The sequence below is a fragment of the Gopherus evgoodei genome, chromosome 6 (assembly GCF_007399415.2).
Source record: "Gopherus evgoodei ecotype Sinaloan lineage chromosome 6, rGopEvg1_v1.p, whole genome shotgun sequence".
Lineage (NCBI taxonomy): Eukaryota > Metazoa > Chordata > Testudines > Testudinidae > Gopherus > Gopherus evgoodei.
The window spans coordinates 101,624,882-101,640,201 of NC_044327.1; the positions used below are offsets into that span (position 1 = coordinate 101,624,882).

Here is a 15,320-nt window from a genome sequence, read left to right on the forward strand (position 1 = left end):
GGTCTAAGACAGAACTGGAGGAGGAGAATGTTGACAGTGATTTAAACTGGTGTGCTCAAACTTAGAGATTAGAAGGAAAAGGGTTGGTAGCTGGAGACGTAAGTGGGGTCAAGGGTGGGTTTAAGATGGAAGAGACTAAAGAAGGTTTCTATTGTGATGGGAAAGAGCCAGAAAAGAGGAGACATTTAAGTAAGGGAGGGGATAAGTGGTAAAGGGAGAGCAAGAGCTGGCATTGGGTCATTTGGGACAAGTGGAGGGGTTAAGAGAAGAACAGAAGGAAGATCATGTCTTTTTACAAATTTTCTCTTGGTAGAAAGCTGTAAGACCCTTTTGCAGAGAGAGGAGGGGAAGGGAAGGTTTGAGGAGTGAGTCAAAGGTGGTGAAAGTGTAGCTTGGATTGAGGACATGAGATTCAATTAAGCTGGAGAAGTACATGTGTTACTAGGCCAATGTGAAGGAGTAGAAAACAAATTGTTGAGGTGGAAGTCAAGGGATGGGGCAGATGTCAGAGGCAAGGAGATTTGTGCTGGGTGAGAACTGGTGAGGGGAGAGGGCAGAATGGATAATTTTAATCGTGTTTAAATTGTCAATAATGTTGAGGCCTACATTTACTATAATCTAGCGTTAAATTAAATGGACAACATTCAGGCATTACCTGTGATGCTTTAAAGAAGGGCCAACCACTGGATTGCTGGAAGGCACTGGCTAAGCCCCTGACAGCAGAGTTTGCTAGAGTGCTGAACTAGCTTTTGGATAACAGTAGCCTCTTCTACATGGTCAGAGAATATTTCCTCTTCAGTTTATTCAATGTTGAGACTCTGACTGGGAATCAGAATTGCTTGTTTTCCCTTTACATTTGATTTTCATTCATAAAGGAATAGAATGAGGCCTTCCAGTTCTAAAGTCTTGGACACAGAATCATAGAACTGGCAGGGACCTCAAGAGGTCATCTAGTCCAGTCCCCTGCTAGTGTTTGTCCAACCTGCTCTTAAAAATCCCCAATGATGTAGATTCCACCACCTCCTGAGCACTTTATTCCAATGCTTAATGACTCTGACAGTTAGGAACTTTTTCCTAATGTCCAACCTAAACTGTCCTTATGGCAATTTAAGCCCGTTGCTGCTTGTCCTATCCTCAGAGGTTAAAATCAGGAATTTTTCTACCTCCTCTTTGTAACAACCTTTTATGTACTTAAACTGTTAGTGTGTCTCTATCTTCTCCAGACTAAACAAGCCCAATTTTTCAATAGTCCCTCATAGGCCATGTTTTCTAGGCCTTTAATCCATTTTTGTTGGTGACCAGAAACATAATTCAGTTCACTACTAGGGGTAATATATTTAAAAACTGAATTAAACGATTTGTCCAGCCATCAGTAAAAAGTTAATCTTCCTCTAGAAAATAAGTCACCATTTTCTAACATGTAAAAATTAAGGCTCTGAAATGCATGTTAAATTATGCTGGTTTAACTGCTTTTCCTGGAAGGATGATTTTCACTGGTTGTCTTTCTTTCGGAAAATTTAAGTACAAATACAAAACAAGATAATCTAAATCATGATTTCCTACTTGATTTTAAATCAGTCCACCCTGGGTCAGTATAATGAGGAGAAATGGAGCTGAAAAGAGGTGTGGTGAGAGCCATAAGCAAATGGCAGATGGGCACACTTGTACAAAATTTGAAAAATGCTGTGAAGGGAAGCTGGAACCAGATCTGCTGCTAGGCAGCTAGAGAGGGGAAAGTGGCTGGCCTGGGAGGCTCTGGGCATCAAGGACTTTAAAAGCTAGGTGGAAGGATGAGATATACTAGTTCTGTTAACAGATTGGAAGAGGACAATACTCCTTCCTGGTTTCTCAACTTTTTGAATTAAGACGAAGAAAATACACTCTGCACCTGCAGAAGAGGCAACTTCTGTCAAACACTAGGTTTAGCATTTTGGTTCTAGGGTTAAGGTTAGCTAGTGCCTTCTAGCAGTTCAGTGTTTGACTGTTTAAAAACTGGCAGCAACCATTGCTGCTTAATATTTTATTCAGTAGATAAATTGACAACCTTTGTTAAAAGTAAGTTTCAAATAGGTTTTGAGGATGCTAATAGGCCTCTATGAATATTTTGTCCTGCTTGGGTTGAGTGCACAGTACATAAATGTCAAAGTTAACCACAGATACTCCTAATGAAGTATTTGCAAATTGTTATACATATTCTGCTTTATAATGTAACTTATTTAAATATAAAATTATAGGAATGCTTTGAACTGTGAACTTGGAAAGCAGTAACACCCACACTGGTGCGTGCAACTTACACCTTCAGAATGTCCACTGATAAGGAAGGTTGTAGTGATTTTCCAGAAACTAGTGTGTGGCATTTCCTTGATTGTATGAAACAATCTTAAATTGAGGTCAGACAATAAATAGACTGAGCTAAACTTACTTTCACCATAAGCAGCAAAGAGTCCTGTGGCACCTTATAGACTAACAGATGTATTGGAGCATGAGCTTTCCTGGGTGAATACCCAGGAAAGCTCATGCTCCAATACATCTGTTTAGTCTATAAGGTACCCCAGGACTCTTTTACAGATCCAGACTAACAGCTACCCACCCCTCTGATACTTTACTATCACCATAAATACCTACATCCTTTTTTCTTTTGCATCCCAAAATACTACAAGGGAAAATTAATGAGCAAGCTGTCATCTGGATACATTTGACAGATTTTCTGGTAGTTGATCAGAGCTTTAATGTAAATAGCTCTTGTAGTCACTTTTCCTCTCAGAACCAGTTAATTTAGTGCCCTGGCTCCATATACCACTCCAAATGCATAAGAACTTAGTGTAGGACTACCTCCTTAATGTGGATAGTTTTAGTTGACAGACAATGGGCATAAGGTTTTACAGGATTCTAACAGTTTATAATTTGTTCCCTTAGGTGGTGTATGTATCAGATTTTTTCAAAGTAAGGGGATGTACCTTTAAACCCAATGAAGATTCGCATACAACTCTACATGAGACACCAACAAATGGAAATCACTATGGCAGTAATCACCAACCATGATACTGTGAAGTATCCTGCTTTCTAAAAGAAAAATGATTTAATATGTAAAATAAATAAATGCCTTTAAGGGACTGCTGCTGCTATATATCTCTTGGATGCTCACTTTACATGTGTATATAGTAACATAACAGCATTATGTGTATGTAATAGCTTTAAAAATCTTTAAATTCTATTAGTTCAAGCTTACTGCTTATAAAACATTTAAATGTAATTTTTTTATTAAAATAACATGGTAACACTTATGTACAAACAGCACTGTGTATGTAATATGCTTTGCTTTGCTAGAAAGCTTCCTGTTTTAAATACGTACACCATTAAATGTCTGTCTTGGGGGTTAAGATGGCAAACTAGCCTAATGCCACCAGTCTAAAATTATTCTGCTCTGTGAGCAAGTCTCAGATTGCTCCCAATCCATAATGGTCTTCCAGAAAATAGATTTCTTATAGGTAGAGGCTTGCAGCAAACACAATGTCTCTCTTGATTTTGGTAATTCCTATCAAAAAGGAAAAACAGATCAGTATTACTGTCCTACAGGTAGAAGCTGAACCTTGGGACACTAGATAATGTGGTACCTTTAAGAGGCCCTGAGACTTGTCTCTATGTGCACAGTCTAAGTTATGACTTCAGACCCATCGATAAAGTACAGAGAAACTCTGCTTTTGGAAGGGTAGATGAATTATGCTTTTAAGCAGTTATAGGCATAAATCTACCAAATATTTATGGGGGAAAAAAAGCTAGCTTTTACTCCTATTGCAAATAAACTCTCTAAAGCCATGTCTGACTTTCTAGCACCCATACCTCTACAGAAAGAATCAAGTTGACAATGTGTTAAATTAAAATAGTGCTTTCATCGCAGATAATGTAGCATTTTCAATAATTCAAGAGGGAAGAACTTGGCTTGAATATTTTCTTTAGAAGCTGAAATGGATTTAGTTCATAGGCACATGCTTTCACCCCTTCTATTTATAACCATATTCTAAATACATACCCTCCGCAAACTTATTTTCCAGCTCTGTGTTTCCAATGGCCTTTGCTGCTTGACACATCTGTCGAAGCAATTCTTCTAGCCGCCTCATACAACGAATTATGCTACCTAGATTAAAAAATGGAACTTTTTTAGCTGTCACTTCAATTAATGGCAACAAGAAAGTTGACTAAATTTGTTACATCCTATAATTACATTAATGTGTCATGTAACTTGAGCCTCTACATGAAGGATACCCTTAAAACAGTTCAAGTTCAGGCCTACTTAAGTACAATGCTTTGGATTTGTAACAATTCCATTTTAAACCCACTGACGTTATGTGCCAGCTTACATTCCCACATTCCAGCTTTCATTTCTAGAAATTAAGTTTATTGGCCATGTCGCCACTTACCTCACTCAGCTGCTCAGGAGTTTTAGGAAGCTTGACTATTGCACAAGAAATTGTGCCTGTAGTAGTGTCACAAGAGCTAGAGCTGCTCAAAGTATCAATACCTCCTTCGACCCTAACCCTGCATTCCAAAAAACTCCAACCCCATCCCCAGCTAACGTAACTTTTCTATGGAAAGGTGATTGTCACTTGTCCAGACAATCTTTGCAGCTAGAGATGTATAAAATAGAATAAAAGCCATGAACAGCTGAAACAAAGATAGACAGACTTGAAAGGAACAACTACTAGGCATTTTACACACAACTAGCCCTTTTTCCAGAGCCTTTCCTTCACTACCTGAAGTGGATTCTGTTGTCCACTATTCAAACTTTAATGGGCAATCTGATTCTAAAAGCAATGGGATATAAAGCAGGGAAATTACTGAACAGATGAGCTTTGCATGTAGGTGTCAAAGACTTTGCAGCAGAGAAAATGAGCTGGCACTGGGACAATGAATGGGGCTAGTGGAGACTGCACTAGATTCTGGTGCATGACATGTTCCCCATCCTATACAGGTGTGAAGCATAACTAAGTATATGGAAGCACAGTACTTGATATACCTAAAACAGAAGGGATGGTAAGTAAGTAGTGTGTACTATTAGACAATTTTTACTGCTTTGTTACAATCTAATTTAAAGCTAGTCTATGGTGTGGAAATATCTGTCCAGTATAGATTTCACCTTTGAATAGCTTGACTGTAAATGGCATTGAAGTGAAAGCTATATGGAGAACAAGATGCTTCAGTGTAATTTTTCACCTAAAATTTCTGCTGTGCACAAGCTTCTGTTTGATGAATTTTTTTCAGGCAGAGTTGTGACACCACAGACAAGTGACACTACAAAGCAGAAACTGGTCTCTAAGAAGACTGTGTAAATGACAGTTCAGAGTAATTAATCTCTGCCACCCAGGCCTAAAGAGAGACACTCACTCTGTGAAAATAAAGCCCTAATTCCACAATTGTCTATAGTCAATGAAAGCCTGTGCACATTTGTTTTGTTAAGGCATGGGCATGCATATGAACACAGTCATTGCTGCCATTATGTCATCTACTACAACAGGAGTAACTCCTGTGAGGAGACAGTATCTGTAAAACCGCTTGCCGCTATTATAGATTAAAAACCATATGGAGTCAATTACTGAGACAAAGCACAAGTCCAAAATAAGTGAACCATCAGCAGTTCCCCTGAGCATAGCCACGCTGCATTTTGGCAAACATCGACTCAGTTTTCTGGAAGTCCCTGCTACAGTCTGTTTACAAGAATATAATTCTACCAAGCACCAGCTTACACAGACAGGTTTCATTATAGCTGGGATTGTTGCAGACAGGCTTTTGTACATTCAAAACAAAGTTGTTCTTCTTCGAGTGATTGCTCATATCCATTCCAGTTAGGTGTACGCACCGTGCAAAAAGTTGTTACCAGCAGCCACTTACTCCTAAACTTACATTATCTTCCTTTTAAAAAAACACAAGTCACTCTAAATGTTTAAACAGATTACTGCTTGGTAGTTTTCTTTTTCAAAACTCTAGGTCCCTTTTCTGTCCCCTCCACCCTTACCCCACCATGGCTTGTAAGTATAAAACCCTGTCATGGCCACTTTACCTCTGATTGATAGGGACTAGGTTGATTTCTATTCACAAATCAATGCTGCTGCTATTTAGCAAGAAACCTTTCTTTGGGAAAGATGCACAATACTCCACCCCCCATTTTGGAAACAGCTTCCTGCACTCAAAGGCTCAGGCTGCAACAGGAACATTAGGAGCCACAGTTGGCAGCTGTAATGTAGAAGGACAGAGCTGCTCAGAAGTGTTTTCCAAAATCTATTTCAGATTTGATAAAACTTGTTCAAACACCAGGCAGGTTTCCACTGGAAACCTGCAAGTGTTCCAGCATCTACAGCTTGTGGCAGGGAGCCTGCCAGCCACTCGAGTACTGGCAGGAGTCAGGCATTCCGTTTATAGTGAAGGAAAGGCTCTGGAAAAAGAGCTAATTGTGTGTAAAATGCCTAGTGGTTGTTTCCTTCACGGCTTTCATGACTTTTATTCCATTTTATACATCTCTAGCTGTAAAAATTGTCTGGAAAAGTGACAATCATCTTTCCATAGAACAGTTACTTTTGATGGGTTGTTTGTTTGTTTTTTTTTAAATGCTTGCTATGGCTATGGTAGTAGCGGTTAGTGATATTTTGAGCATCTCTAGCTATTGTGCCTGTAGTACAAACTAGATTTCTTGTGGCTCAGGTCTCTGGTAGCTCTGGGGATTCCCAAGCCCAGGACAGTCTGCATGGCAGGTCTGCCACAGACCCTCAAACTGACAATGTCAGTTTCATTTATTCCCCCCTCCCAAAACACCATATTTCACTATTTCCAAATCAACATTTTTGTCTTTCTGAAAAGTTTCAGCAAATTTGATTTTATTCCAATGGGGAATTAACCCAACTTCTGAAAATCCAAAATTTCTTACACACCAAAAATCTCGAGTTTTGACCAGCTCCAAAAAGGGGGGAATCAATTTGTTCTTTTGATTGTTTTTACCATCACTGTTAAAGTTTTCCAACCCCCATCGACCCTACAGCTTCCCTCATTGCTACTGTTGGTGATGAAGCTATACTGCTGATGAGATGCAAAGCCTTATTTTTCTACCAGAGATCCTGCCCTGGTGCCTGCTGGTCCAGAGCACAAAAAACCTGGAGCAGGATGGAGTTGTCTCCCATGTAATAGTGAAGAAGATACCCACTAAGAAAGCCCTTCCTCTAGCTACGTGCTGTGAAGAAAAAAACGGGGGGTAGTAACCAAAACATCATTTTGCAGCACTTTAACTCAGTACAATTTGGTGTTTTTGTAATAATGAGGAACAAATTAAGTATGCAAATATTTATGCTCTCCCCTTCCCCCCAGAATGTCAGATCCTCATGTCTACCCCTGCCCATAACGCAAAGGGGAACAGAAGGTATTAATCCTGTCCTCAGTGCCAAATGCCTCCTATCACCATGCCAAAGTTTCTAGTTCTCACCCTATCCTATCCCACCATAGTACATGTTGCTTTCAGTGTGGAAGAGAATCTGTAGTATGGGGCAGTATTAAATTAGAAAGAGTTAAGGTTTGTCCAGACAAAATAGTTAGTGCGAGGCATGCCAGGGCGTAAATCTACAGCTCACTAGCAGGCCATGCTCTGCCTACGGGGACATTGCTAACACGCATTAAAAGTTCCCTCATATGCACTGGCCTACTGCCAACATCTAGACAAGCCCTTCAATGGAGACTTGTATTTAATATCATAACAACAACAGTGTTCCTTATTTTATTATTCATTTTCATATTCAATAAAAGCTTGTTTTTTAATTTACTTGAAACCCTATGTCAATGTACCACAGGATTCAGTGCCACTATGCTGCAGAAACTCAGGTGCTTCGATATAAAATGTAGGTGCAGTGTGGTCCACAATGCTCTATCGGGGTAAATCCTCAGAGTCGGCATTTATTTTTGGACAATTCTGCAGGAATTGTCTCCTTTTACAAACCCTCTTAAGAGCAGAATCATGCATCTTCACCCTCACAAAAGATGAAAGATAGACCTGTATGGTTAGAGGAGAAGTCTGCTGGCTCCACCATTGCTAGGGTAGCCATAGCAGCTAATAGCCAACAACCTGGGCTGTGACTCTGTTCCCCATTTGCAGCCAGCAGTCCTATTATTCAGAACACAGGCAGTATGTAACAAATGGTATTTTTAATTTTTGAGTGGCTTATTCAGCCAAGAGTGACCTGGGAAACACAGGAAGAACAGATAGCTGGGAGTAGCTCTTGATTTCCATCATCTGTTTCCTGCTGCATTCCTTTGGAGCGTATCTCCAAGGAACACAATTTCTTCCAGTGCTCAGAAAGGCAGCCTCTCAATAGGAGGAATCTGCTGAGTCCAGAAGTACTGATTGCCAGGTTTTCTGTTGGTCGCAGGAAACCCAGCTTAGTAGGTTTTTGGCACCGCACTACACATCAGATTTCCCGCATAAATTAATGATGGCCAGGAATTCAGAGTAAATGAGCAAGAATGTGTCAATTTCCTTATTTCAACAATTACCGAATCCGATCGAACATGGTAACATCGTGTAGTGAAGAAAAGTGCTAGCCAACACAGAGTTGGCCATAGCGCTGCTGGCAGGGCAGGCTAGCACACACGTTTCAGCATGTCACCTAATCATTATTAAAACACTGGTTCTTAAGATCAAAGGCAACACAAACTCCCTCCGTTTTTGATCTTACGATGAAGAAATAATAATTAAACTGACACGATGCTGAGCACCATTTTGCTTGGACTGCTGCCTGAGATGTCAGTCATGCTGGCTAACTTGATTCTCCACAACCACCTTCAAACACGGAGATTCCACTGTACAGACCAGCCCTTAGACCTGGGGAAATTCTGTTTTCGTCCTTTTGCTTTGGAGGAACCTGCTGTCTCTTACCTATGTATGTAGGTGATGTAAGCCATAGGAGTGGAATCCTAGGGCAAGATAATGCAACGGTAGAAGTTTCCCTTCTTCAAAGAAGAAAAGGGAAGGAGTGAGACAATTTTTGGTTTGAGGCCCAGTTTCTTGCAGAGGCCTCGGGGTTTCTGCCTTCACTGAAAGTGTATTACACCATTAGAAAAGAGGCAAAGGAATTAGGTAAGGTTCATGCTGAAAGCTTTATGTAACCATGAAGTCACATCAAGGACATAATGGCTCACAACCCTCAACCTCAGTGGAATTAAGCATTAGGAATGATCTAACTCCTTAAACTCCAGCTGCCCTTCAGACTCCTTGATGAACAAAGAACAAAAGCCACCAGGGCTAATGATTCAGCAGAGATTTCATAAGGATAAGATGTGGCAGTGGAGATGCTGCTTGCCTGGAGAGTATTGAGTATTACAGTAAAGTGCTGGCTCTGCCATAGTTAAGGTCAGCCTAATAAAAAAGGGCTACCTGAGTACAATTAGCATAAAAAGAGTCTGCAAGTGAGGCCAGTTGGATGCATATGCACACAGTGCACTACACTGCCCAGAAAGGCTATAAATGTATATGTGAACTTTCCCTCCGTTGTGCTGAATCCTTGAATGAACATGAGACAAGAAGATTCTTTTCACTGACACACATGCTTCATATCATGAAATGACATGACCTACTGGTAGTACAGGCAAGCAATCGCCTTTCCTTGTGTTCTCAACAGCCCCAGAAGTTCAAAAATATCTACAGGCCTGTCTACATTGAACAGAGCCCTAACAGGTAACCAAGCAAGGTTACAAAGCTCGTGAAGTATTTATACTCAGCACAGGATGTGAATCCTATTTGCTCTCTCCTTACCAGTAACAGTCTAACAGTATGTCATTTAAGAATTTGCAGAACTTAAGTCTTAGACTTCTCAGCCCAACTATTATCACTGCCAATACCTTTGTGAGTATCACAGGGCAGAGGACAGACCAAAGTGCAATCTTTTATTTTGCTATTGACTATTTCTGCTGGCAAACCATAAACCGATGATGACAGTGCTAATGGGAAGGAGCTTCTAAATCTCTGCCAGATCCACCATTGTTATTAGGCTTCGTGCAGAAATTTTGATAAGAGTATAAGCTAGTGCAGTGGTCCCCAACCTTTTCTTCTGGCAGGTGCCAGACGAAGGACTGTGGCGGCGGTCGAGCATCCGCTGAAATGTCGCTGAATTTCGGTGGCATTTTGGCGGCCACGCTTCTTGATGACGTCACTTGGCGTCAAGCGGTGTCATCCAGAGGTGTCACCGCTGAAATGTCATCAAAATTTGGCGGCATTTCACCGGATGCTTGACCGCCGGCCAGTAAGCGGGCACATTTAGATTCCCCCGTGGGTGCCACGGTGCCCACGGGCACTGCGTTGGGGACCTCTGAGCTAGTGTCTTCATCCCACTGTTCTGGCCTCCTTATGATCTTAAGGTGGCCCAAACTCCTCTCCATCTTCTTACTATGAAGATCAGGGCTACAGAGTACTGAGTACCTTTCCTGAAACACAAGTTCTACTGGCAGAGCTTTAGGAAGTGAGATATAGCAGCCAGTATTGTGCGTTTCTTGACATCTTGAGATCTGTGCTGAACTTTATACTGAAGTGCATTGACTCCCATCTGCTTGTGACGAATGATACCCTGTCCTTATTTCTAGGAACCCTACTGCAGACACACCAATGGTTTGGAGTGGAAGGAGGGACTAGTCCCATTCCTGGGTCCAGGCTTCCCCTTGGTGATCCATACCTAGGTTTACCCCTGGAGTCAGGAGTCTCTTCTCTGGTACCTTTGCTGTGGATAAAACTAGGAATGTTTGTAGCCTTTTGGGGGTTTTGTTGTAGGGAGTGAAATCTTTGGTTATTGTCAATCACCACTTTCATAGCAAGCCTCTCCCCAAACAAGATTCTACCTGAGAATTTTAAGGCACAAAGAAGAAAAGGGAGAACAAAGAGCAAGAATGCAAAATCATGCAGCTGTTTTGAAGGGGGAACATCATTGGGAAAACAAATAGTTGGGAGCTGGGGAAGGAATAAATTCTCTGAAGTGGCTGCACCTAAGAAACTACCAACAGCTTAAGAGGGTCTTCCGCGGATTAATATTTGTATGGCACTTTGCAAATTATTATTAATATTTAATTCTCACTCAGTTCTTTACTCATTTTTCCTCCCATAAATCAAAGCTTGGATCATGGTGCATCATAAAAAAGTAATAAAATAATATTAGCAGCCTTACAATGTTATTGAGGAAGAAGTTAATTGTAACACTATAAAAGTTAACATTTTGTATAGCACCAAACTGAGCTTAGTAAGCAAAAAGTAAACTAAAGAATCTTCTAGTGTTCAATTTTCAAAGGAAAATAGTTTTTGTTAACCCATGTAGTTTTCTAAGCTGGCAACAGAACAAACAAAACAATAAAATACGAAATAGTATCAGTAGGGATCAGCTTTCTAAAATGTTGATAGCTGAGACTCTGGCATCAAGTTAAAAGGTTTGAAAGAATTCCCTACAAGGCTTTACAAAATACAAATTTCACATTCTGTGCTCTCCACTAAATCAGACTGCATGCAGTGTCCCTAAAGTATTAACAGAGAAGAGCTAGAAAATTACACCACCACATTTTTACTTGTCAGTAAGCAATACGCAATATTCCTGAGTGCATCAGAATACAAATCAAGTCCCTTTGCATCTCATATTTTAAAAATCAAACTGTCAGGAAAACAACTTTGCTCCTTTAGATGTCAAAATGAATCACCTTTGTTGACTTTGTTATGGAAACAAAAAACTGATTTTACTATGGCAACTCAATGAATTGCGCGGGGGAGGGGAGGGGAGCGCAGAACTGACCTTCTGTAATCACAATTGAAATTAAATCAGGATGTATATTTATTAAAGCTGACTTAAGTAAAGAATCTTCCCTATCTAGTACATTTTTAAGACTCCCTCCTAGCTTCTTTCCAAAATATTTTCTCCTCTGACTTTGTAATTAAGTGCTAACGACTTAACTTCTACAAAACTAAAGTAATGAAGCAAAAAACTCTCCACTTTTCCTTGCATTCTATTTTGCTAGTCATCATTAACTGATGTAACAAGAGTTATAGATTGGTTGAGGCAAACATTTCTGCTTTGAATAAGAAAACGGCATTAAAATTCTTCTTGTAAGCACAATATACTGCAATGTTTAGGATTTCTGTGTTTTATAAATGGTATACTCTTTTGGGTTAAATAAATTGGTTATTTATTATCAAGGGGTCAGTCAAATATTTTATAGTTTCCAAATTACCAAACAGTTAAGTAGACTTGAAATGATTTCTACACAAAGAAAAAGTTTGTGGTTTTCTACTACAGAGAAAGCAAATACTTGAAATATCTGGCTTGAGTAATTTACTTTCAGAAGGATAGTCAGAACCAGCTTTGGGCTTTTCAGAGTCCTAATTTTTTCCCCAACAGAGGAATGCAAACTTGAACTACATCACAAAGAACAGAAGTCAATCACACAGAATTTGTGAACTGTTACCACACTAACATTTCATAAAATGGAAGTTTTAAAGCAACATACCTTCAAAGACATCGGTCATTTTGCAGATGTGAGCAAAAGTAGCTCCATTTGCCCACGTGTATACTACATCCATCAGGTTGGGTCTGAAGGAGTTTAGGTAATTTTCTTCATCAATTTCCAATTTAGCTTCTGCTGAAACTTTGGCAATTCTTTTAGCACATTCCTTAAACAATAAAAGGTTTAGTTTTAAAATCAAGTTGCAGTGTGACAAATTCTTCAAAATCAGAAACTAACTCATCATTTACACTAGAATTTGAAATCTCATTAGAATAAATGTAACCAAGCAATTTACAGTGCCGTTATTAACTTATATGTAAAAATCTAAGAATGATGCATGTTAATTGGCCAAGCTCATGAAGGCCTTCCACACAACTTGATGGCATTTCTCCGTTTACGTATGTCTGAACGTAACACGGTAACTTTTGAACTCTGCATCTGATCAATTTCAAAATTTCAGGTAATGTGTTCTAGGCCATCAACAGCCAGAATCCTACAGATGTCAAGGAAAACTGGAAAACCAAAAAGGGGAAAACAAGGGGCACATGAAGCCAATTGCATCTGATTAGCAGAGACACAGCTTCAAGGATCTCTTCAGTTGTCTACAGCTGTGGCTCTCTACCAGGGGTATGCGTACTCCTGGGAGTAGGCAGAGGTCTTACAGGGGTTACATCAATTCATCTAGACATTTGACTAGTTTTACAACAGGCTACACAAAAAGCACTAGCGAAGGTAGTGCAAACTAAAATTTCATACAGACAATGACTTGTTTATACTCCTCTAAATACTATACACTGAAATGTAAGTACGTTTATATTCCAATGTATTTATTTTATAATTATATGTTAAAAATGAGAGAGTCAGCAATTTTTTCAGTAATGGTGTGCTGTGACAGTTTTGTATTTTTATGTCTGATGTTGTAAGTAGTTTTTAAGTGAGGCGAAACTTGGGGATACACAAGACTAAACTTCTGAAAGGGGCACAGTGGTCTGGAAAGGTTGAGAGCCATTAGTCTATAGAGCAAACATGTCACTGAAGGCACCCAAATAAATATCTTACTGCACTCCACCACCCTGCTCATCCTCCCAATAGAATTTAACATGTTGACACCTTGGAATGACTTTTATCCCAGACTAACAATAATAGGGTGGTGGAGGGAATAGGGGCATGCATATAGCTCCTAGCATGGGGGAAGAATAGGGGACCCTGTTATAGGATAGGAGAGAATCCGAGAGACACAACCCCTAATGAAGCGGTGGGGGAGATTGGGGGATCCTGGTATGGAGAAGGGGCAAACAGAGACCCTGGCCAGGGGGAAGGGAGAGTGGAGGGCACTGGAATTCACAGCAAACCCCTGGCTGTGGGGAGTTGCAGGGAGTCCCAGAAATAGAAGAGGATGGGAGGGTGGCACACAGGGAGCCCTGACAGGGTGGAAATGAGAATGGAAGAATTCAGAGTCCCTGGTGTGTGCAACAAGCTTGAACTACAGAAGCTACGACCCTCTAATTTGCACAGGCCTCAAAAAAGGAATGTATAACCAAGAATAACAAAATCCACTATTATGATGGCAAAGTCTTGTGCTAGTATAATTAGACAAAGAATTCACCAATTTTACCAGAATTAAATCTCACTCCTGCGCTTACGCATATGCTTAACTTTGTGCCAGGGAGCTGTCCCACTGAGTTCAAAGATTTTCACTGGAAAACTACCTGCATTTGGCGAAGCGGTCCTGCCAACTGCTCTGTCAATTTGGGCATTTCACTGGACTAAAAAAGAAAACATTAGACAAACTCATGAGCTCCATATTCCCAATTTAAATCAAGTTAAATGCAAAATCAAACCTGCAACATTACCAGTTATGTTAGTGCCACATTAAACCTTTCTAATGCACCTCACACCTGTTATCACAAATACTAGAATCTTCTGCAAGTATGTTTATTTAAAAATAGAGTATCTATCCGTTTCTCCAGGTATCCTTAACATGAAAGTTAAAATATAAATTAACTGAACACAAAAGAAAGACTTTCAATAAAGAAAGCATGCTAATGGGAACAAAAGGCATCATTTTTCTGTACTAGATACACTAAAGACAGTCCCTCTGTTAAAACTTTTGTTTGAATTGTCAATATTATAAATTATTCTAGAATGTACCAATCAACAGCCATTTTATTATGAATTTGAAGCTTCACTTTTAGTTAAGAATGTAGAAAAATGCATAAGTGGAATTTTTATTTTTGAAAGAATGATGTATAAAGTGTCAATGGGTATGAATAAGAATCTCTAGGCTAATTAAGTGCAACAGCCTTCTGTGTCCTGCTTTGAGCCTGGGTTCACTGCTGTTACTAATCGATTTTACAATCTATAATATGTTATTATGTGTTCTGCTACTTAACTTTCTATTACACCAGAGAAATGGCGTACATAGGCATCACTCATTACAGTAAATTATTAGCATCTGCGACTCTTCACTTCTAGAGTCAACACAGGTGTCACATTTTGCTATCCATCTGTAGCGATCTTACATGAATGATCTTTTTAAAATAATGTTCACAATACTAAGCATCACTACACGAAAATACTTAGAATTTCTTCAAGTATCAGCTGCGAAAATAGTGAAGTATTCAGCACCTAGCATTAACAAACTGCATCACATTTACAGGAACTGGCTTTACTACTGTAGGAATATTTATTTTGAATTTCAAAGGCCATAAATCCTTGCCAACAATTAGCACTATGAAATGAATTAAAAATAAGATGTGTGATCTTGATACATCTTTGAAAGAGGCACTATTAAAATTCTGAGTAACTCTTACTTA

General features: G+C 39.6%; 2 protein-coding genes across 3 annotated transcripts in view; one reads left to right on the forward strand and one right to left on the reverse strand.

Moving 5' to 3' along the window:
* PLPP1 (phospholipid phosphatase 1) overlaps window positions 1-3,284 on the forward strand; it is a 121,349-nt gene extending 118,065 nt beyond the window's left edge. For both annotated transcript variants that reach the window (XM_030567545.1, XM_030567544.1), the window contains exon 6: window positions 2,917-3,284. In XM_030567545.1, coding sequence (XP_030423405.1) covers window positions 2,917-3,042 — 126 coding nt within the window. In that variant the 3' untranslated portion in view covers window positions 3,043-3,284. The remainder of the gene's footprint in view (window positions 1-2,916) is intronic.
* Window positions 3,237-15,320, reverse strand: part of MTREX (Mtr4 exosome RNA helicase) — a 99,557-nt gene continuing 87,473 nt past the window's right edge. Inside the window, exons 24-27 of the mRNA XM_030567543.1 lie at window positions 14,214-14,270; window positions 12,508-12,670; window positions 4,031-4,135; window positions 3,237-3,535 (exon numbers count right to left, since the gene is read on the reverse strand). Of these exons, the coding sequence (XP_030423403.1) occupies window positions 3,483-3,535; window positions 4,031-4,135; window positions 12,508-12,670; window positions 14,214-14,270 (378 nt within the window). The 3' untranslated portion in view covers window positions 3,237-3,482. The remainder of the gene's footprint in view (window positions 3,536-4,030; window positions 4,136-12,507; window positions 12,671-14,213; window positions 14,271-15,320) is intronic.